We start from the raw sequence: 23,542 nt of genomic DNA, 5'->3' as shown, positions 1-23,542 counted from the left end.
TGCAGTGACAGGAAGTACTTTCACATTGTTGAGCAACCATCTCCAAAACGTTTTTCACCAAACTAAACTGAAACTCAACACCCATGAAGAGTAAGTAGCTCCCCATTTCTTAGTTAATCTTTATATATGTTCTCTAAGAAGCTGTTTCAGGTTTTTCCCACCTATCCTCAAAAACTCAAACTCAGGTATATTTCTCTTAATCTCTATAACTCTTCTTACAATCTACTTTATCAAGAAGATTCAGGCCATTTACAAGATCCTCAAGTTCATGTTCCTAGACCTTAAAATTTCACATCTCTCATTCGCTCTCTTTTCCTCCACAAAAAAGTATGCCTCCTCCTTTTCAGAGCTGACCCTCCCACTAGAGTTATTCCCCTCTCTCTTCTCTATCTTCTCTAAGACTTTATTATATTAGTTTTCTCCTTTTCATTGGCTCCTTTCTCTCTGTATCAAAGCATTCACAAGAGTCCCATATCGCAGTGAAGTACCTCAATACCAACAATAATAGTATGTATTAATTTCTTGCTATGTGCCAGCTACTGTGCTAAGTGCTCAAAATATACCTTCTCATGTAATTCTCACAAACCCAGTGAGTTCAAATTATGAGGAAAATCATTGTTATGAAGAAACTGAGTCTCTAGAGACTAATTTGCCCAAGATCACCTAGCTGCTAAGCAACATCTTCTCTTCTACATGTACTCTATTAAGATACCCTTCTCTCTTTCTTGAAAAAGTCTGACTTCCTTCTTCTTCAGACTGTGCAGTCCACTGCGGTTTCTTGGAGAGCCCACCATGCTTAAAGAACTCTCTCCAAGGTCTCTAATCTCCAGCTGGGTCTCTCGAGTGCTCATTACCAAATGTTCCTTTTTGAGAAGATCTTCTCTCTTAGCCTCTATAATATGACCTCTTCTTTTTTTCTGCTTTACTTTCCGTTTTTCTTTGCTAACTCTTTTATTTTCTTACCCCTTAAATGTAAGATTCCCCATAGTTCCATCTAGACAAAGCTTTCTCTTCCTGTTCCACACTCAGTTGAGACAATCTCGTTTATTCCCACACCATCATAAACTCTTATGCTTTCACAAATTAAGAGCAAATCCACATGGCTAATTCTGACCTCCCCCACCCATAACTTAGTTTCAGCTCCCTGCTGAAATGTCCATATAATTGTTCTTCAAGAATCTCAAATGCCACCTGCCCCACATCACACTCATTACCTGTCCCTGCCAATGAACCCCACACCTGAGTTTCCTACCCTGAACCTCTGGCACCACTTTCACTTCCCTTCATCTCCCGTCTCCCCCAGTCCAGAGCTGATACACCCAACATCCAAAAAGGGCTGTGGAGGCTCTGTGGCAGACACAACCCTGAACTGGGAGTGAAACTTAGGTTGTAACCTTACTTAGCCACTAGGGACTGTGTGATTTAGTGAAGCTGGAACAGAGATCTCTGGGACCCTTTCTCAAGCTAATTTCTAGTGAGAGGCTAGTAAACCAGGACAAGTTGAATAGGGAAACTGAGACAGAAAGTTAAATGGCCAAGCAGTTTACAGCCATCTAGTAAATGGAAAATCCTATCTTCCCTAATCAAGGACACTTAAGAGTAAATGTTTTACATTTCTCTTCCTCAACCAGAGGGTAAACAGTTTAAATTACCCTACTCAGGGCAACAGCAGAAATCCAATCAGTACCATTTGCCAATCACACCCAAGGATGGATGAAGTTCATGGAATAAATCTCATTTTGGCACATCAGCATAAAGCTGATGAACATTCTATTGAGATCCTCCTCTAAGAGCTCCCCTAAACTCCCATCCTTTAAAACCCTCAAGACCAAGGACCCAAAGTGCACTCTTTCTCCCAGGAGCACTCTCTTGCCTTTTCCTTCTTCTTCTTCTTTCCCCACAGATGTGCACCTCCTAAACTCTAAGGGACGCCATGAGACTTGCAACCAGAGGAGTAAGGGGCAGCGGCAGCTTGTCTTGGGCTAACTCCCTGAACCTGTTTCCCCGGTCCACCTTTCTCTGACTTTCCAGTGAGCTTACAGCAGCCCCACCTAGGTTCACTTCTTTCACTGTGACTTTTATTTCTCAGTGAGCCAAAGCAGCCCCACCTAGGCTCCCTCCTGTTTCTCCTTCTGTCCTAAGCCCTTCCTCGTTTCACTGTCCCCAACTTTAGTAAACATACTCTCAAAATCACCTGGACTTGTGCTATGAAATATTTCTTGCACAAGTCAAGAACCCACACACTACTGGTTGGCCCAAGGCAGACCTGCCCCGGGCCTGGTTCCTGTCCAGTAACACTAAGACTGTATAAAATGCCTGCAGCACTCATCACCTTTATTCCCTCCTTACTAGTCTCACTAACACTGCCCTAGCCCTGTTCTCATTGCTTTTTGCCATGCTATTTTAATTGGCTTCCTAACTGGCTTCTTTCTTCTCTCTCCCTTCTTTCCTTCCTTCAGATGGTCCTTCACATAACCGTAAGATTACATTCACATAACACATTTTTGAAATATATTTCACTTGCTTTAAAAACCTTCAAAAGATTCCTGTTGGCTACAAGATAAAATTCAAAGTTCATACTGTTGCGTTCACAGCCCACTGCTTGCTGGTCCCTATATAACATGGAACTTGGCTGTGTCTAAATTGGATTACATATGTGATTGGGATAAGCACTTTAGGGGGTAGAAAATTTCTAACTTAATCTTTATACTAAAGGTAATAGTGAAACAAACATTTAAGTATTAAATAGTAAACTAAAAGTTTTAGAAAATGGCATAATTTATTTTATAATCTTGGAAGAGGGGAGGGAGTTCTTTAGAAGCAGGACACAAAATCCAGAATTTCTAAAAGAAAATATTGATTAGATTTTAGCACAGAATATTTGAAAACTTATGTATGAAAAAGAAATACCATTAACAAAGTCTAAAGACAAATGGTAGTGGGACTGCATCAAAAGAAAAAGCTTCTACACAGCAAAAGAAACCATCAACAAAACAAAAAGGGAGCCCACTGTATAGGAGAACATATTTGCCAATGATACATGAGATAAAGGATTAATATCCAAAATATATAAGGAACTCATACAACTTAACAAAAGAAAGACAAACAATCCAATTAAAAATGGGCAAAGGACCTAAATAGATACTTCTCCAATGAGGACATACAAATGGCTAAGAGACAGATGAAAAAATGCTCAATATCACTAATCATCAGAGAGATGCAAATTAAAACCACAATGAGGTATCACTTCACACCTGTAAGAATGGCTCCATCAACAAATCAACGAACTACAAGTGCTGGCAAGGGTGTGGAGAAAAGGGCACCCTAGTACACTGCTGGTGGGAATGCAAACTGGTACAGCCACTATGGAAAGCAGTATGGAGTTTCCTCAAAAGATTAAAAATTGACCTGTCATTTGACCCAGTGATCCCACTTCTAGGAATATATCCTAAGGAACCCGAAACATTAATCACAAGAACTTAGGCACCCCTATGCTCGTAGAAGCACAATTTACAACAGCTAAGATCTAGAGACAGCCCAAGTGCCCATCGGTAGATGAGTGGGTAAAAAAGCTGTGGCACATTTACACCATGGAATACTATGCAGCTGTAAAAAAGAAGGATCTTTTATCCTTTGGCACAGCATGGAGGGAACTAGAAAGTATTATGCTAAGTGAAATAAGCCAGTCAGAGAAAAACAAATACCACATGATCTCTCTGATATGTGGAATATAATAAACAAAATAAACTGATGAAGAAAATGGATCCAGAGACATAGAAGCATGGAACAGACTGAGGGATCTCAGAGGGAAGGTGCGGAGGGGGTGGGGGTGGGGAGAGATTGATCAAAGAACTTACATGTTTATAAGCATAACACATGGACACAGACATTGATATGGGGAAAGCCTGAGGGTGGGATGAATGCGGGGTGGAGGGGATCAATGGGGATAAAAAGGGGACATCTGTAATATTTTCAACAATAAAGATAAAGAAACTTAAAAAAAAGACAAACATCGATGGGTTGCCTCCCTTACACACCCCAGCCCGGAATTGAACCTGAAACCTGGGTATGTGCCCTGCCCAGGAATTGAACCCATAACCTTTTAAGGTATAGGATGGGACGATGCGCCAACCAACTGAGCCACACTAGCCAGGACTATGTTTTTATATTTAAAATGAGTTTCTCTTCAACAGCATATAGTAAGGTCTTGCGTTTTTATCCAGTTTGGCAATTTTTTTCCACTAAATTGGCATATTTAGATAATTTCAATTTAATATAATTATTGATATGACTGGATTTAAATCTATCAACTTGCTAGTTGTTTTCTATTAGTCCTATATTTTTTGTCCCTTTTTCTTCTTTTCTTACCTTCTTTTGGATTAAGTATTTATTATTTATTTATTTTGAAAAAGAAGATAAAGACAAAAAGACATTTTCTGGAGCTAGTTTAATTTGGAAAGCAAAACCAAACCAATTTCAGTTGCAAAATCCTAAATAAACTGGTAAATAAAATCCAGCAATACAGTAAAATACTATTAACAGATCATGGTTAAGCAGGTTTTATACAGAGTGCAAGAACAGGTCTGTTTCTAAAAAGTTATTAATTTAGTTACAGTTATCAATGAATTATATATCTTCTCAAAAATGCAAAAAATATTCAATAAATTATAACTAAAAAGAGAGATAAACGGTAGTGGTGAAAAATTTTCAACACATATCACAGGCAAGAGTTTTATTTCTTAATTTATAAAGAGTTCATATAAATCAATGATTTACAGAAATTGGCACAAATATGTTTTTTTAAAAAATGCTCAATCTCACTAAATAATAAAAAAAAATTTGAAACTCTTAAGTATTGTCCACTCTTTAGAAAGACAAACATTTTAAAGGTGATGACACCCATCACTGCTAAGGCAATAGAGAAAAAGGCATGAACCTGGATTGTTGAAACAATTATAAATCAATACAAACTACTGGAAGTCAACTGGGTAATATCTATTAAAATAGAAGATGCACGTACCCTTTGACCCAGCAATTCCACTGCTAGGAATTTATGCTACCAATGAACTTACAAAGATTTACCAACAATCACAAAGCATGTGTGCATGTGCACCCACACATATACACACACTCACACACACAGCTGTCAGTTGCAACACTGATGATATTAGAAAAAAGGAAAAGGGTATGGAGGGGATAGGAAGAGATTAACCAAAGAACATATATGCATATATGCATAACCCATGGACACAGACAATAGTGTAGGGAAGGCCTGGGGTGAGATGGGGACTGGGAAGAAGGGGGAAAAAGTGGGGAAAATAGGGGAAAACTGTAATATTGTAAACAATAAATTTTTTTTAAAAAGAAAAGAAAAACTGGAAACAGCCAGTGTTAATCAATAAAAGATTAGTTTTGGCATATTTATATGATTGAATATTGTTTACAATGCTTCCTGTAAAAGAATATTTCTGACATCTCAAGTGTTCATGATATAGTGTTAACTGGAAAATGAAAAAAGGCGGCTTACAAAATATTTGCAGTGTGATTTTACATTTTTATAAAAAATAGATATGCATAGTATTTTTACATTGAAAAATGTCACGATCTATAGCATATATGCTTTCCTGTCAATTACACATTTTCTAAGTGCATATACATCATTTTTATAAACAGAAAGAAATACTTTAAAAAGTTTTCAGCTTTGTAGAAAAGAGAAAGGCAATTAAACAATCTGTGCCCTTAAATGTTATATACTGAGCAATAAACACTAACTAGAGTCCATATCACAGACGTTTGATAAAAATTAATGATTAACTGAGAGTCTAACACATTGAAAGTACTACAGCTAAAATAATGTAAAAGCTCCATTTAAGATTTGGCTGTGGGAATGAGATATGTTCCCATTCATTCTAACCTACTCAACTGGCTCTATTTGCATTGCCTCATTCATCAAATGCTGTCACTCAATGTTGCTTAATCCATGTGTGTGTATATAAGTAGAGTTGGATTGTAATTGCATCAAATACTACCAAGTGTTAACGACAAGAAACCTCATCATTTGAAACCAGCCCTTCGTGTTTATAATTTAGGTGAGTATCATAACCAGTGTGCAAAAATATTTGCCATAAGTTATTGGAAAAGCAACACAAAAAAACCAATGATGTTTATATTGTGATATAGTCTGAAATATTGATTTAAAAGTAGGAGAGTAAAGAGTAAACTTTAAGTCTGAAAAAATAGTGAAAGGAGTGATCATATTTTTTAAAGTAAAAGATTTGTACGTTATTTAAAGAGAATGCTTTGATTTTTAGAATAGGATTTGGAACTATTTCCTGACTATGCTTTTGACTTATGTGATTCTTAAAAACAGCCAACTTTCTCTATGTCTATGACTTCATCATAAATGTGATATTTCAGTTTCTTATCTACCTTACTTAACTCTGCAAGCTAATGGCTTAGAGCAGAGTTCCTCCAAGTGTGTTCTCTTAAACTAGTCCCTCGGGGTATTAATAGAGAGAGTTGGGGAGTTTACAAGATCAAATAATTACTGAAAATAATTAATTAAACAAAGGTACCCATGATTCTTCAATAAAGGACTGTCAACAACTTTTCTATGGTAATATAAGTTCTGACTTTCCAAGAGATGGAATATAGATTGAATCATTTCCCATATTTATTTGAAAATGCAACGTTTTTTGTTTGGTTGGTTGTTTGGTTGTTTGCTTTTTAATGTGCATCCAGGAGACTTTTTTTCTAGGACATAAGGATCCTTGAATAAAAGAGAAAATAAACAAAACCAGCAATGCAATTGTCATGTTATCAGTCAAGTATTATACTTGATCACCTACTATGTGCAGGGTACTATTTGACTTATTTTCTGTACAATTTAGAATTTAACTACAATAAGGTTACTAACCTGCCCTATTCCACATTATGATTAAAAATTAACTACCACATTCAGAAATTTATTATTTTAAAGAAGTTGGACAACCAGCTAAGCATTTGAAGTTGAATTCTCAGTTCTGATTATTTTCTTCCTACGTTTGGATGGGAGAGAAGAGGAGACAGGGTAGGGAAGCTCTGGCATAACAGATAGAAGTCAGGAGACTAGATTCTGGTCCCAGTTCTGCTTTTGTGATCCTGAGCAAGGCACTTAATTTTTCAGTCTTACTTAGTCCACTCATCTATAAAGTTAGGAGCTCAGTAAAATGATGTCTAAGGCTCTTTACTTCTAAGCGTTCTTGATTAGTAAAGGTGAGAGAATCAGAGAAAGAAGATAAGGACTGATGTGAAACCCTCAAGCTCTGTGAGGATAATATTCACTCTCAGGAACAGAAGAGAAAGTCTTCAACTGCCTTACCTTTGAAGGATTTTGCTCATGAAACTGGCTGAACATAGGATGGCTGCATGGAAGATTCTAGTTCCATCCAGATAAGAAAATTTTAGCCTATTTGGGGTTGCCCAGGGACAAAAATAAAGTTGCATGAAGTTTATTTTCCAATGAGTCCTTTGAACCAGGAACTCAAGGCTGCGTCCTTACCCTGCTAGAATAGCTGACCAATATAAAGTTTACAAGAGATTTGAATGGTAACCACTCCTGGGATAATTTGGATTTTATTTTGTTTAATCTAGAAAAAAGAGGACAATGCTTAATAAAAGAAGCAATGACTACTAGAATTCAGCAACATCAGAGAGATTTTAAGACTAGAGAAGTACTGCTTCCCCCACAGACCACAGCATCACTGACTTATCTTGATGATGAAGCCAGGTTGCAGTACTCTACTGAAAGAATATGGAGCTTTCTGCAATTTATGACAGAGAAATCCACAGTCCTTCAGTAGAGTACTGCATCCCAGCTTGATAATCAAGGTATAACATCCATTGATGACCCTTGCCTGAATCAAGTATTAAATTGGGGACTGTAAGATGGTGATTTTTCTAATTTTATCATTCCTTCTGTAATAAATAAATTCCTCATTCATTCTTTCTTGAGAAATGCTATGGACTTGTGGGTTTCTTTTTTCATCAAATGCTTTATAGTCAATTATCATCATTATTCTTTTTGATACTCAAATTGTGCCAAATTTGGCCAGCAGGAGAACCTTCACGTGTCCTTTTGAAGCAACCTCACTAGTTTTTGAATGACTCACTGCTTTCTGGCACAACAGGATATTCCATGTTCACTTCTATTTTCCCAGCCCACATCTAGAGTTCCAGTTCCCTTTAGTGAAAAAAGTACTTAGAAACTAAGATATAGGCATATCAACATTGCTGATTCAAACTTAACATCACAGGAATTTCTCCTTGGATTCTTTTATTTTATATTTGTATCTCTTTTCCCCTTTAGTGAAAATCCTATAATATTAATACATCTACTTATTTGCTGTATCCTATAGTATAGCAAATGCTCTCAGAATTGCAATACCAATATTACCATTAAAAACAAAACCGCTAAGTAAAGTTTAATATTTATCTGCAGCTCTTTTTGTCCTATATTCCAGCAAGATATATATTCAGAATACTATGTTCAAATTTTACTGAAATAATTATTTTCTCTTGGTAGTTAGTTATGTTATCAATTTTATATTGAGTTAGCCACAGTTGTTTGTTTTCAAGTTGAGAAAACTGAACTAATACTATATTTAATCCAACAGAAGCCTGAAAACCAAAGCCTGAAATGAAGTGTTCAACCACCAAAGTTTCCCCAGCAAATGTAAACAACTCAGCAAGAAAAGCCCTGGTAAAATCTTCCAGGTTGAGAAGTAAGGACTTAAGCATTTCTGATTATTTTACATGCTATTTTTTTAATCTGTTATCAAATGTTTATTATCCAATGTTCATACATACTACCTTACCAAAAGTTACTAATAATACAAGAGTTGAAATTGAAAGAGATAGCTCATAAGTGTACAATACAGCAGCATCTGGTTTTAAACAGACTACATACAGCCAACTTTTGCTTATTTGATGCATCACAGGACAGGGATGGCTCAGATAATTTAAACCTGCTACTGCTGATAATCATAATTCTAGCCCTTCATATTAATCCCTTCTTTCCATCCACACCTACTGCCTCCAAATCCCAAAAACTTTTTCCCAGATTAACAAAATTTAAACTGATCCACTTTCATTCAACAAACATTTATTACGACCTTTGGTGTATCAAGCTTATGATTTTAACTTGCAATTTCTGATAAAGAAGAGAATACAAGTGAATATATTTGAATAATCCAGGCCCCAAATAAAGCAGATTTGACCAAATGATGCTCAAGTCTATCCAGTTACAAACGCAAAAGGTTTGGAATAAGTTGAAGAGTAAAAAGAATCAGGTAGAAGCCATAGCTTTAAGATGAAAGGGCTATATACTTCTTTGATCCTTATATTACCTATCCTAGGCAATAATTAAACAAACGTATACTCATGTTTTTCATACAGGGGCAGTTATACAAAAGAGTTAACAGAGCCCTGGTGGACTAGAGCAAAAACAGAGGATGAGGAGTGATGGTGGGGACTGCATATACTGGTCCTTTGCGCTCCTCTCCATTTCCCTGAACATCTTAAGACTGGAAGAGAAAGCAGTGCTGAAGTACATCATTTCTGTCCTCCCTAAAGCTCTGGCCCACCCATGGTGTTCTTTGGTAACCATGGAAAACTCTATTTTGACTGTGATTTCTAAATGGCCAGGAAATCACAATTAAGTTAGTCTTTTTTATTTGAGTCTGATAATGCTCTGTGCAGAAACAGTAACTCAGTGGAAGTGACTCTGCACCCCCAATTCCCACTTAATAAAGAATGTATTGTCTTTATCTCAGGAGATGTGGGTTCTTTAAGATACTGGAATAAGGGAGTAGGCTGGAGTTTACACCAGTTACTGGCATTGATGCAAAAATTAAAATGTAACTTTCCCTTTAAAGGAGCAATGACTTATTTATACCATTTAGAAAAACAGTGATAAAGATATCCCTCAAATCACTTATATTAAAATCACATTATTTTAATTATCCCTTAGCAGATCTCCCTTTCCAATAATATTGGCTCAGTTTAATATTAATATTATTATTATTTAAACACTCCTGGCCAAAATCTAGACAGCTGTAAGGTGTGTGACAGGTATGAACCACTTCTCAAAACTCAAGGTGCAAGAAATATCACATTTTTCTAAAGAAAGTGCTCTGAGCCCCCAAGCAAGAAAACAAGAAAGCTCAAATTCCTTTTCCTCCCTTGGGCTAGCCAGATCTGACACAATCCACAGCTCACAAAGCCACAAAACTCATTATCTAACCACTACAGGCATCCATACAGTCAGGCCCTCTAGGAATTCTGGTCACCACTAGGCCATTTCATTTTTAGTGCCAACAGGATGCTGGAGGACTTCATGAGCTGGAGGAAGGCCCTCCTGAAAATCATCCCATTCCAACTTTCCAGGAAGCTACTCCCCAGGGTCAGTCTATTCTCTTCTGCTACTTCCTCTCCCCTATCCCTCAATTCTTTCCCTTCTCTGACAATCTAGCTTTCTTATGCATATAGCCAGAGGTCACAATCTAGGAGACTTGAGACAGATCCACCCAGCAGAAGTATTTTATTTGGCCTGAACACCATTATTGATGTTGTTTTCTAATTGAGGCAATAATTAAAAATAAGAAGATTTTGCATAAAAAAATCTGAATGTGTGGTTTTTCTCAAAAAAATCTAAAGATCTAGTAACACTGGCTCATATTCCTACACGGCAACAGTTGGGGACAGAATTGAGTAGAGATCACACACTTTAGTTTGAGTCTGTCCATGGAAAATCTTCTGTTACAGTTAAGAAGTTTGTGGACAGTAGAGAATCATTGAAAATGTTTAATTGGGGGGTATTACAAGATATTTTCATTTTACAAAAATCACACTGGTGATGGTGTGAAGAGAGAGCGAGGGGGCAAGCGCAGAAACTAAAGTTTGTCAGAAGTCTACTACATTTATCTAGGGACCAACCTAAGACAACAGAAAAGAAAGAAAGGACTAAATTTCACATACATTCATAAGGTGAAATCATGAAGATTTAAAGACAGATAGACTAAACTGAGGGATGGAGAAAGAGGGGAAAATGGATGATTCTCAACTTTCTGATTTAAGAATTGGGCAGACAATAGTAGATAGTGATACTGTTTTTCAAGATAGAGAATTCAGGAAGAATATATTGGGTGTAGTAAAAGGTAAATTTTTTTTTATTATGAGCATATTTGAATTTGGAGGAGGTATAGGCTATCTAGGTAGAGATGTCCAGAATTCAGGAGGCTCTACATAGATAGGGATAGAGATGCCTTAGGGTAGCTGAAGTCAGAATACCCTGTGGAGAGAAAGCAGCAGATACAAAGCTCAGGAGAGCAGGGACTAAAGGTAGAGTTACAGTTTGAGGAGTTATCAGCATATAAAAAGATGACTGAAGTCATTGGAGCAAGCAAGATTTCTCAGAAAGAAAGTCTAGAGTGAGAGGAAAAGGCAAAGAACAAAATCTTGAGGAACACCAACGTTTTAGGAGCAGGTAAAGGAGGAAGAACTGAGAAAGAAGGAGAGAGAGAGAGAGGGAGGGAGAGAAAGAGAAAGGGGGGGAGAGGGAGAGAGAGGATGATCAGAGAGAAACATGGAAAACCTATGGAGACTGGTGACATGACAATAAGGGAAGAAGGGATCAAAGAAGGATGTGGTCCCCAAATCAAATGCCACAGACACGTAAAAGGTAGTAAGCATTAAGACACTTCAGTGAAAAAATGTTTGGGGAAGAAATGAAAGATGAAGTGATTCGCTTCTGTAGTTCCTTGTCAGCCACAGTCTGGCTCTCCAAGTGTCAAAACTACAGGCAGATTTCCAGGCCCCCTCCCTTTTACTCACCATAAATGCCTGAGGGATTGCAACATGCTGTTCTTATTGTGAAATTAGTTATGAGAAATTTGTTATTTTCTTAAAAGCTGTAGTCAGACAATGTCCTCACACAGCAAATACGGTGGAAGCTTAGGAAATGGCAACAGCCCTTACATAGGCTTGACCTGGCCCTCCGGCCCCAATGGAGCACTGTCTCCTACACAGTTCTCATGGCCATGCCAGCTTTGTGCTTTCCGCCTGAGAACACAACCCTCACACCACACTGCCAGCTGCCCTGAGCACCAAAGTGTACCTTCCTTCAAATACTCCCAATGTAAAGTACCTTTAATACTTCAGCTGTCATCACCCCCAAAGAATTACAGCCAGTGTTTGTCCCACTAGATGCTAACCTATACATCCATAGCTTTAGTTTCTCTTCTTGGACATCCACAATACTTCCTCAATATCATGACCCTCACTTCTAACTACCCAAGACCCATATCCCGCTCCCTCACTTCTAACTACCCAAGACCCATATCCCGCTCCCTCACTTCTAACTACCCAAGACCCATATCCCGCTCCCTCACTTCTAACTACCCAAGACCCATATCCCGCTCCCAAGAGAGTCCACTCTTAATATTAGATATGCCTGTCATGTCTGTATGGGATACTGATAAGCATATAAGGAATGAGCATTCCTGTAGTATCATCTTATACCTTTTAGCTCTGAAGAGAGAATGTGATACAGTAAATAAAGTGTTGTATTAAATTAGTTGTCAGGAGACCAAGTTCAATTCTAGCTCTGGCACAGCTTTGTAAATTATCTTTGTAAATTATCTAAAAACACTATATAAATGTGAGATACCATGGTTGATATTTCTGAATTTGGAAGTAATGTTAGGGAGTTCCAGGTTGGGTGTGAATATAATTAAGCAATCTTGCCTTGTTCAGACAGTTGCAGGTACTTAAAGGTAAATACCCATCTAAATTGGAGGCAAGATATAGATAATTCAAAATAGTAGCTTACAAATGTTTATTCCACTTGACTTTGAAAAGCATACCAGGAAGGCAAATCTTCTAGAAAATAAAAAAAGATCATAGAATGGATCCCAAAGTCACAAGTAATTCTTTTTATCTTTTGAAATTGCTAGATAATTCATTTACTATAATGTTGAAAGTTGAGATCCTATGACTCAAGTGTTACAACTTTCTTTTTTATTTGACACTGAAAGTCTTTTTATGATTTTCAAGTAGCAAATTTAATTTTTTATTTGAGACTTTAATTTTCCTTTGGCTAATTAAATTAAATTCTAAAGAATTCGAATAACTGAAATTTTTTTTTTTTACTTCAACTGATTTGAGTTTGTATTTTGTCAGTCCCTAAAATTGCACTGTAGTATTTTCTTAGATGGAGGTAGATGGAAAGAGTAGCTTTGATATTAGGCACACTTGAGTCACAACTTCTCACCAGACCTATAACCTTGGGCAAGTGTCATGACTGCTAGGTCATCATCTTTAAAGTGAGGAGGATGATACCTGCCTTGCTATATCATCATTGAGAATTAAATGTCACAGTATGTAAAATTATTAACACAGTGGCTGTTCCACTGCCAACACTTAGTAAATGACAGCTATTTTTAAAATCAATAACCTTTACAGACTACAGTCATGCCTCCAAAATTATTAAAAGTATATCTAGATAAGTAGAAAATATTACAGACTTCATATGACTACAGGAGTTCCCCCTCAGTTAGGCAAAGGTTGATATATGTTGGATGTAGGTCCACACTCCCTTATATGAAATTCTGAAAAACAATTTTTTTCTAAAGACTTAAAGTTTTTCATAACTCATTTGGCAGCAAAATATGATCTGAACTCACTTGACAGTTTAAGCCTGACCTGAACCACCATGAGGTCTTTATTCCACCTTATATAAAATTTCCTATGTATTACTACAACATTCTTAATTTTTAAATTTGGGATACTGCCTTAGTCCCTGCTGGGAGTGCTAAATATATACCATGTATGTTCTACATGACAATTCTGAAATCTAAAAAACTCTGAATCTTGAAACATAACTGGCCCCAAAGTTTCTGATAAAATACCATGGCTCTTCAGTTGCTTTCTTCGTCTGCTACACTCAGGGTTTGTAAAAGGATGAAAATGAATGGAATGAAACAGTACCACAATTTTTTCATTTGTTTAGAATCCCAAAAGAAGGCCAAAGAAATTTGCCAGATGTACTTTATGCAGCTACGCTCAGGCCTTACCATAAAAAAGGCCTGTTACTTTAGGGAAAAAACCACCAAAAGGAGTTCACCAAAAACAGGTAAGGGAAAACTACACTTCCTGGTAATTCTTCAATATAATGATGAGCATCTATTTGCCTTTAGTTACTATATCTAGGTATATAATTTTTTTTCCTCACTCGAATTTTCCTTCTGGAAAAGAGTAAAGATGATAAATCATTTTTAAGCCTTTTTTTAAAAGGTATGTAAATAATTTTTAATATAATGGGAGAAACGGTTATGTCATAATGTTAAGTGAAAACAGAGGATATAAAATTGCATATACAGGCATACCTCGGAAATGTGAGAGTTTGGTTCCAGACCACCACAATAAAGCAAGTATCACAATCAAGTGAGTCATAATCTTTTGCTGGTAGAGGGTCTTGCCTTCAATTTGTAAGAAATGCAACATTTGTAAAACACAATAAATCAAAGTGCAACAAAATGAGGTATGCCCGCATATTACAATATCTTTTAAGTGATTTTTTTTCATTTAAAGGAAGTACCATAAACTAAAATGTTCATAGTGGCTGCCTTTCAGGTGTTGACACATGTGTGACTAGTTTTTTTCCACCTGGACTCCAACAGGTGTGCCCTTCTGAGGTGTAAGTGTGCCAGGAGGTATTGATCCCTTCCAACCATGAGGTGGCCAAAGTCCTGGGGCGAGTCACCACTGTCGGCAAGCAGTCCTGATTGTGACTCTTCAAAGTGGGATGGAGGGGTGGGGAGGGGATCTGGGCAGAGTGGGCACTGACAGTCCACTCCTAACTCCACCCGTCTTGCAGCTGGAGATTACAAAAAGCTGGTCTTCACTGCCTATCAGAATGGCCTGGAAGACCTTGGACCATCTGCAGCCTTCACCTTTACTGGAACAATCAACGGTTCAAGTATCCTAGGTGTGACTGATCACAAGGGTGGTGTGAGGGTGAGGAGTGGGATAAGACACAGGACCCTGGCAAGTGCTGCTCTAGGAAGCAGCCCCAAGTCTATGTCTCCATGTATATTAGAAACTTCTGTCCATTTTCTGCTGATGTGTCCATTTAGTGGTATCAAAATAGGTCCAGGGCAGCTGCTCTAACAATGCATGCACATTCTATAATTAGCACTCCATCATTATTTTGAAATGTTTGCTATGGACTGGAATCCCATATACATTATTCCTGGGGAAAATATATTATCCTTTTCAGAAGAAAAAAAAGCCAATATATTATCCCCTCAAATTTCAACATTTTGACAATAGAAAAGGAAGTGGTATTATATTTTTTAAGTTTAATTTTGATTCAAACATTTTAAGTAGCTGTTAAAATGGTTTTAAATTGCATCATCTACTTGAGCAAATGAAGTCCAAGTTGATGGTGACTATCAAGAAGTGAAGAGATCATTAAGCAACTTGACTGGGAATTGCATGTTGCCCTTTCAAGCATTATTCCTGACATAAATGTCCTAAATTCACAGAAGCATATTGATATTTCTGATTAAGTATTTTTAAATCCTTTTACTTTAGAAGTTTATATACAAATTCAACATTTAACATTATCCTTAATATTTTGTATATTTTCTTAGCATAATTCTATAATGTAAATAAAATATAATAATATTTTTCTCCAGGACCCATATAGATAGTTCTTAAATCTATTTTTGTTTACCCCAGCATGCCATTGAAATGTCATGTGTGTTGGAACATTAAGAAGAGTTGGGAGTACCACTCTAAGTGTCTCTGTTATTTAGCCAGAGGTCAGAATGGGGATCACACCTGTATTCTCCAGGGCTGTTAGAAGTCTCAGAGTAACTCCACACCTTACAGATGGGTATTTATTTATCCATGTCTATTTAAATATTGTCCCTTCTTGCCCACAATTCCCTAGTCTCTGGGGAGCCAGGAAGCAGAGGTTTCCTCAGGCAATGTCTGCTACTTTTTCAGCTTCTTTCTCCCCACCAAAACCTCCAATAAACATACTAGCATGGCCTCCCATGGCATTCATGCAGTAAATTAGCATCTTTAATCCCATTTAAGTGGCACACTTCAGCTTTTGAGCTATGTTAAACTTGCACCAAATGTTTTCATCTATCCAACAGTGATGGACAAAGTACAGCTCAAGTAAAAAATTTTAAAAAGCCTTTTAGGAGGCATTTTTTAAATTGCTAAATGATTGTTTATGAATACACGTTTTTAAATTCTTAATGACAAGATTTTTCACTTGTTACAGAACGTTCTGTTTCCTTGAGCACATACAACGATCAATCCATTACTTTTGTTTTTGCGGATGGAGGTTATGAGATCTATGTTGAAGAATTGAGGAAAAAACAAGAGACAGGTAGAATATTTCCTTTTGTTTACAGTGATATAATGATTACTAATAAGTAAAAAATATATCTACCAAACCATAAACAATGAATTAACTCAGACATGGCAAACAGATTTTATGCTGTGTGCAAACTCCAATGCATTGGGAATGATGCCTGAGAAATCACTGTGTTGAGGAGGATTCAGAAACTTAGCCAGGGTTCATCAGGAAAGAACCCTGATATTGAGAAGTGGTATCTGTTGTAAAAGATGGAAGGAGGACCATATTTGATATCGCTAAATTACCTACTAGATCTTCCCAACCTTACAACTATCACCAAAGTAAAACCTCTAATGAAAGAGTATACCAGCCTTGGCCAGGTTGCTCAGTTGGTTAGAGCATCATCCTGTACACCAAAAAGCTGGGGGTTCAATTCCTGGTCAGGACACATACCTAGGTTGCAGATTTGATCCCGGTTGGGGCACATATGGGAGGCAACTGATAGATGTTTCTCTCTCACATCGATCTCTCTCTCGCCCTTCCTCTCTCTCTCAAATCAATAAACATATCCTTGGTGAGGATAAAAAAATATATACCAGTGCAATGAACAATATTTTAAATATTTTATGGAGAATTCATCAGAGCATAATACACATTTTGAGATCTTTCTCAAAACCACAAAAGTTTTGCTTTTGTTGATATACAACAAAAGAGGAGGATATTTTCTAATATTGTGTATATGTTGGAACTGAAACCTTTTGATAAATCACCAAAGGAATTTTATGCATTCTCTTTCAGACAAGGTGTTATTCCGTTACTATGATTCACAATCACCTGCAAGTGAAACAGGTAATTTGAAGGTCTGGGTAACTGTAATGGGTGAATTCTTAAATTTGGGTAAAGGTAAATCCAAAATTGCTCTATGTGGAAAGGCTGGTAGTCTCTGAAGGTTCTCTTCAGCCCAAACTCATAGTGAAATCTTAGATTCTTAGAGAATTTACTCCATTCTGTCCATTTTGCAGTTTAACAGGATAAATGTTTGGCTACATTTAACAGAGACCCAGACTAACAGTGGCCTAAGCTACACAAAACTTTATTTCTGTCTTAGCCGGGCTGGAATGGTAGGTCTGTTGAACAGGTTGTCCAGGGACCCAGCTCCTTCTCTCTTTGTGGTTCTGTCAGCATCTACATGTTTTAAGATTACTTGCCACCATGACAATGTCCAATTAGCAGGACAGAGGAAGATGGGTACATGAATTCTCTTTCCCTTTGTGGACACAACCTGGAAGTTGCACCTGACACTTCCACTCATCTCACCTTGGTCAGAACTTAGTCACATTGCTACATTTAACTACAAAAAAAGGCAGGCTGGGAAATGTTCTGTGATAACACAAGAAGAGGAGCTGAATGTTGAGGGACAACTATCTGTGGCTTTACATGCAGATGGGGAAGCTGACACCCAGAGAAATACTCATTAGAGTCCCAATTCTACAATTAGAAAGCATGTAAGAAAACTAACCTCTCTTCTTCAAGGGACTTAGAATTACCCCCAACTTGTCCAATGACTCTAGTTTCATTTGGGTGCAAATTTCTAAGAGACATGTTGCTGAATGAAGTAATTTTACATGACATAGTAAACTTGTTTCCTGGGTAAATGAATTACAGTTTTTAAGTTTATAATTAACATTTTTTTAAATTGTAAGGTGATAGTGTTGATGGTCAGAAATTAATGGTAAGCCTGAGTCCTACAAAAGACAAAGACTTCTTGCTGCATGCCAACAACAAGGAGGACTCTGTGGAGGTAACAGAAATATGCATTTAATTGTTATGATGGATACCACTCACTTGTGTGGATTTGGGTGTTTGCGGTATTTTGAAGGAGGACTTTTGTTTGTGCTACTGTACATAAAACACAATCAGTTACTACCAATAACTTGCTCCTGGAGTAGGAATGGGGGGGAAATGGCATGTATAGCCTTGCTACTGAAAGTTGTCTCTGCCAGCAGTACAGTATCACCTGGGAGCATATTAGAAATGGAGAATTTCAAGGTCCCTCACAATTGAATTAGAATCTGCATTTTAACAGATCTCTAGGAGACTCACATGCACATTAAAGTTGCAGAAGCACTGCTATATAGGATGATCTCAAGTCCTTCCTATTTGGCTTTAGGAAGTACTATGTTCTTCTAGGAAGTGTTTCTTTGTAAAATGTCATTTTCTTAGGCAAATGTAAAAATAACTTTATACTCTAAGTCTGCTAAAGGGAAGGTCATAAACATTTCCATATTCCAAGATTTATAGATAACAACAATCTACATTCTATTCACAGGATTCACTGCATAGTCTTCTTCAGTTAGTAAATGGCAGTATTATATTGGTCATGATGGAGAACTATAAACATATAAAGGAACAAAGAAGCCAAAGGTGGAAACAAGGGAGAAAACATGAGAGTATAATATAGAAGATAAATTATATAAATACACAAAATTATAAAACTAATTCATACAGCCATGTAAGGTATTAACATGAACACTGGATGGTAACCAGCATCTCCCTTAACAAAACATTCCTAAATATATATAACAGTGTTTGGCATAAGTAGTTAATAATAAGAGCTGACCCATACTGAACTCTATACCAAGCATTATGCTAAATGTTTTACAAGTACTATCTCATTTAATTCTCACAGTAACTCTATGAGTTATTGTATTGGTCAGGTATTGCTGTGTAACAAACCATCCCCAACATTTAGTGGTTTAAATAATAATCATTTCTATCACTCACATGTCTTTGGGTAAGTTAGGGATTGACTGATCTGGAAAACTGGTTAGATAAAAAAATTGAGGCTTGAGAAGTAAAGCAATGTGCCCAGGTCTCAGACATAATATGTGTTAAATCAGGGGTACAAATACAAAACTGTTGTATCTAGATCCAGTCATTCTAAGCCCTATGCCTCTCAAAGTATACTATCAGTGAATCAAGTCAAATTCTCTCACTTTGACCCTCTACTTCTTCCCCCTTCCACCCCTCCTATCCCCTACTCAGTAAGCAGCTTTGCTAAAAATACCAAGTTATAAATAATTATTTCCCTTTAGTTTCTAACACAGGGATGTGAAGTTGACTCTGGACTTTCTACTCACATATTGGTTACTCTCTCTCTCTCTTGTTTCCTCAGCTACAAAAATGTGAAAACCCGTTGCCAGACCAGACTTTCTTTTTTCTTCATACAGAGCCTGGGCCCTCCACATGTGTTTCATTTGAATGTAAGAGCAATCCTGGAGTGTTTATTGGAGTAAAGGATAACCATCTTGCTCTAATTAAATTAAAGGACCAAACTGAGCATTCAAGAAGAGAGAATATCAAATTTAAGCTCTCTTAAACTTAATGTGTTAGAAAGCTGTGAATCCTGGGTTGAGTAGCCCAAATAGCTACCACTGAAGAGACTGTCAAAAAAAAAAAAAAAAAAGAGAGACAGATAACACTTAAGGAAAATAGAGAGTGCTTAGCATGCTGTGGAATGTTTTTTCTCATTATGCTAAAATTATATATTTTTTGTAATCCTCAGTTTTTTATTTCGCACTGTATCACTGCATATTCAATGCAAGTATTGGTATATTAAATAGGGTATTGGTAAAGCAACCTGCCAATATTCTGAAGACATACAGACCTTTACTTTTTTCTGCTTTCAGCCTAGAGAGAACTTTATATTTAGAGCTGAGACCTCTGGGGAGAAACAAGGGTCTTAGCCCAAGTCTCATTTTAGACAGAGATCCATTTTAAAGAACTACATAGGGACATATTTTCCCTGGTTCCAAACAGTGGACTCTAACACTAGAGCTGCTAGTAAAAGCCCAACCAGATGCTACATAGAGTGAATATTTCACAAACTCCAAGTTAGTAGATGCTCAAAACTTCCAATGACTACATGGCTAGATAAGTAATACACATATATTAGAAAGACAAAGATAGCCGGCAGGGCATGGCTCAGCAGTTGAGGATTGACCTAGGATCCAGGATATCACATTTCCATTCCCAGTCAGGGTACATGCCCGGGTTGTGAGCTCGATCCCCAGTAGGGGGGTGCAGGAGGCAGCCGATCAGTGATGACTCTCTCATCATTGATGTTTCTATATCTCTCTCTCCCTCTCCTTTCCTCTCTCTGAAATCAATAAAGATATATTTTTTTAAAAAGACAACGCCTTAGCCAGTTTGGCTCAATGGTTAGAGCATTGGCCTACAGACTGAAGGATCCAGGGTTTGATTCCAGCGAAGGGCATGTACCTCAGTTGCAGGCTTGATCCCCGGCCCCAGTTGGGGTGTGTGCGGAAGGCAACCAATCAATGTGTCTTTCTCACATTGATGTTTCTCTCTCTCTCTCCCCCACCCCTCTTCTACTCTCTCTGAAAAGCAATGAAAAAAATATCCTAGGGTGAGGATTAAACAAACAAAAAGCCAAAAATGATTTTAAAATTAAGAAAAATAAATCCAGTATTTGTAAAGTGAGTAATTTCACCTTTAATTTTTCATTTTAAAAATTCTGATTTTTATAGACTGAGTTAACTATAAAGAAAAGCATTCTTAAATTAGGAATTGAAATACATTTTAGTTCAGTAATAGCATTGGAAGCATTAGGAATATCTAACAAACTAAAACCTTTTTCAAAAAAAAAGCACTGAGCCACAACGTAGGTTAGGGCATCCAAGTACCATGGTGGGGCCAGAAGTCTAAAATGGAACACAAAATTAATATTACAATTTCAATAACTGGCTAACCCTCATGTTTGTGGCATACCACATCCTCTGACCCAGGCTTCTAGGGAATCAATGATTTTTTATAGACTTGTCACCTTGGATAAAATTTCTTCTAATCCTTTCTTCCTATGTGCACAAGTCTTTTTGTTGTCCAGCTTCCCAATGACCCTGCTTACTATGAAATATTCATTTGATTTCTGTTTTACCTTCATTTCTTTTGACCAATTGTGTTCTTGATATACCTTTGGCACCCCTGAGCTTCATTTCCAAATTACCTAATATCTGAATGCCAGCACCTTTATTCTGCTCTGTCTACCTGATGTAAAATTTTACATAAATCTATTGATAGCAATATTTTTTATTAAACATCTTTGTGTTTTACTGTTACTAAGGTAGTAAAATAATTTATACTCAACCATAATAACATTTTCAACTACTAATGGAATAATTTTTGCTTATCTTAAGGTCTTAACAATGTCTACTACAATTTTTCATAGGCTTAATACTGACAACAAATGATAAACATAATAACTGAATACTTATGAAATATACTTTTCTGAAACTATAGGCTGTTTTTACTTCTAATTTGTTGAGATCTATCAGATATAATTGCTGGTGGAACATAAGATAAAAGAAGCTGGGAATTACTGTATAGGGGCAAACAAGTGTAGAACAATATAACTTTGCTTCATTACTTTGCCAATAATTTTGCTATACAAAGAAAAATAAAAGCAGAATCTGTATCATCCCCTCTGAAAAACACTAATATTGACCATGTGCACCTGTATGATATAGTTAAAATGATTATTAACCAAATATATCCATTACATTGTTTATATTCTTGAATAAACTATATTTTTCAAAAGTTTGTAAAGCCATAATGATTTTATCATAAAATGTCTCAATATTCTGAAATTCTTACATGAATGTAAGCATATCACAATCCACCAATACTGGTATCTTGAGTAGATCATTTTTGGTGATTCAAAACTAAGTAAGATTTCCCAGAGTAGGAATTGTATATTTTTTTACCGTTGTACTCCCAGTGCCCATCATGGTGACCAACACATGACAGGTATTCAGTGACGTTAACCCAAGGTCAAATAGCCAGCATGTACCTGCATTAGAACTTTAACCTGAGACTTCTGACTACTTATTTAGATACCTTTCAACCTGGCTATCTTTATATACATACATATATGTGTGTGTGTACACACACACACACACACACACACACATATATATATATATAATTTTTTCCCACATCACTATAGTCATCACTATAGTCAGTGCTTTTTGATTAAAATATTCAGATGTGGCCTGGCCGGGCATGGCTCAGCGGTTGAATGTCGACCTGGGATCCAGGCAATCGGGGTTCGATTCCCGGTCAGGGCACTTGCCCAGGTTGTGGGCTCCATCAATGACTCTCTCATCATTGATGTTTCTGTCTCTCTCTCTCCCTCTCCTTTCCTCTCTCTGAAATCAATAAAGATATAGTTTTAAAAAAATAAAATAAAATAAAATATTCATATGTGTAGTGGCCTTATGTTTTTTGAAGGTCCATAACACACATTACTGGAAGGAGTCTATCCATTTTATTATTTCAGAAATGATAACTATGTCAAAACTTATTTCCCTTCATTTCATTTATATTCTTTGGATTTTTATGTATTTATTGAATACTTTGAACTATTGTCAAGAAACTTTTATTTGAATGAGTAAAGTTACTTGGAACTGGAAAAGAAAACTGAGAGTTGAAATTTGGGGAATTTGGGAAAAAATTGCTAATTTAATTAGAATGCAACAGCTTGATTAAAGTCTTAAAACATTGATTCATAACCTGCATGTCTGTAGCACAAAACAAGCCAAAGAAATAACAATTTCAACCTTTATGCCTCATGTTGAGAAATTACATGGTAGAGAAATCTTAAGCTGGGGTACTTCAGTGGGAGTTGCAAATGGTTTGTCCCAAAATTCATACTCCCCTCATACTATCGCCTACATAGCCCAGAAATCTCATTGTCCAGCAGTTAAGTACATGCCGTGTATACTGGACTCTGCTAGGCACCATGAAAACACAAAAGAAGCCTAAGCTATGCTCCTTTTCTACATGAAACTTAACACATGTACAATACATATTAAAACTCCAACTCTGCAGTACACAGTTACACAAAGATGAGAGGGATCAGTATGAGTTTCTCATTAGGGAAAGAAATAGGACTGAATTCTCTATCCCCAGACCCTAGTACCCACCTCAGATCTATTCATATAGCCATTCTCAAGGTCATGTCAAACAGGTTCCTTCTTCAGGTCTCAGGCAAAAGGGAGTAAATTTAATTGTTCCAAATATTAATAGTCAAGGTTGGGGCTAGGGCAC

General features: G+C 36.8%; 1 protein-coding gene across 2 annotated transcripts in view; it reads left to right on the top strand.

Annotated features, from left to right (window-relative positions):
- Nucleotides 1-20,938, top strand: part of IL33 (interleukin 33) — a 41,276-nt gene extending 20,338 nt beyond the window's left edge. Inside the window, exons 2-8 of one of the 2 annotated variants that reach the window (XM_016214309.2) lie at nucleotides 8,655-8,762; nucleotides 14,048-14,170; nucleotides 14,915-15,025; nucleotides 16,337-16,444; nucleotides 17,213-17,263; nucleotides 18,118-18,215; nucleotides 19,590-20,938. In XM_016214309.2, the coding sequence (XP_016069795.2) occupies nucleotides 8,678-8,762; nucleotides 14,048-14,170; nucleotides 14,915-15,025; nucleotides 16,337-16,444; nucleotides 17,213-17,263; nucleotides 18,118-18,215; nucleotides 19,590-19,793 (780 nt within the window). In that variant the 5' untranslated portion in view covers nucleotides 8,655-8,677 and the 3' untranslated portion in view covers nucleotides 19,794-20,938. The remainder of the gene's footprint in view (nucleotides 1-8,654; nucleotides 8,763-14,047; nucleotides 14,171-14,914; nucleotides 15,026-16,336; nucleotides 16,445-17,212; nucleotides 17,264-18,117; nucleotides 18,216-19,589) is intronic. The other variant, XM_016214310.2, reaches the window with a different exon arrangement.
- The last annotated feature ends 2,604 nt before the right edge of the window (nucleotides 20,939-23,542 follow it).

Source organism: Miniopterus natalensis, chromosome 12 (genome assembly GCF_054644295.1).
Source record: "Miniopterus natalensis isolate mMinNat1 chromosome 12, mMinNat1.hap1, whole genome shotgun sequence".
In the NCBI taxonomy this organism is placed as follows: domain Eukaryota; kingdom Metazoa; phylum Chordata; class Mammalia; order Chiroptera; family Miniopteridae; genus Miniopterus; species Miniopterus natalensis.
Note: the sequence above shows the minus strand (reverse complement) of the source record. Positions and strands in the feature narration are given on the sequence as shown.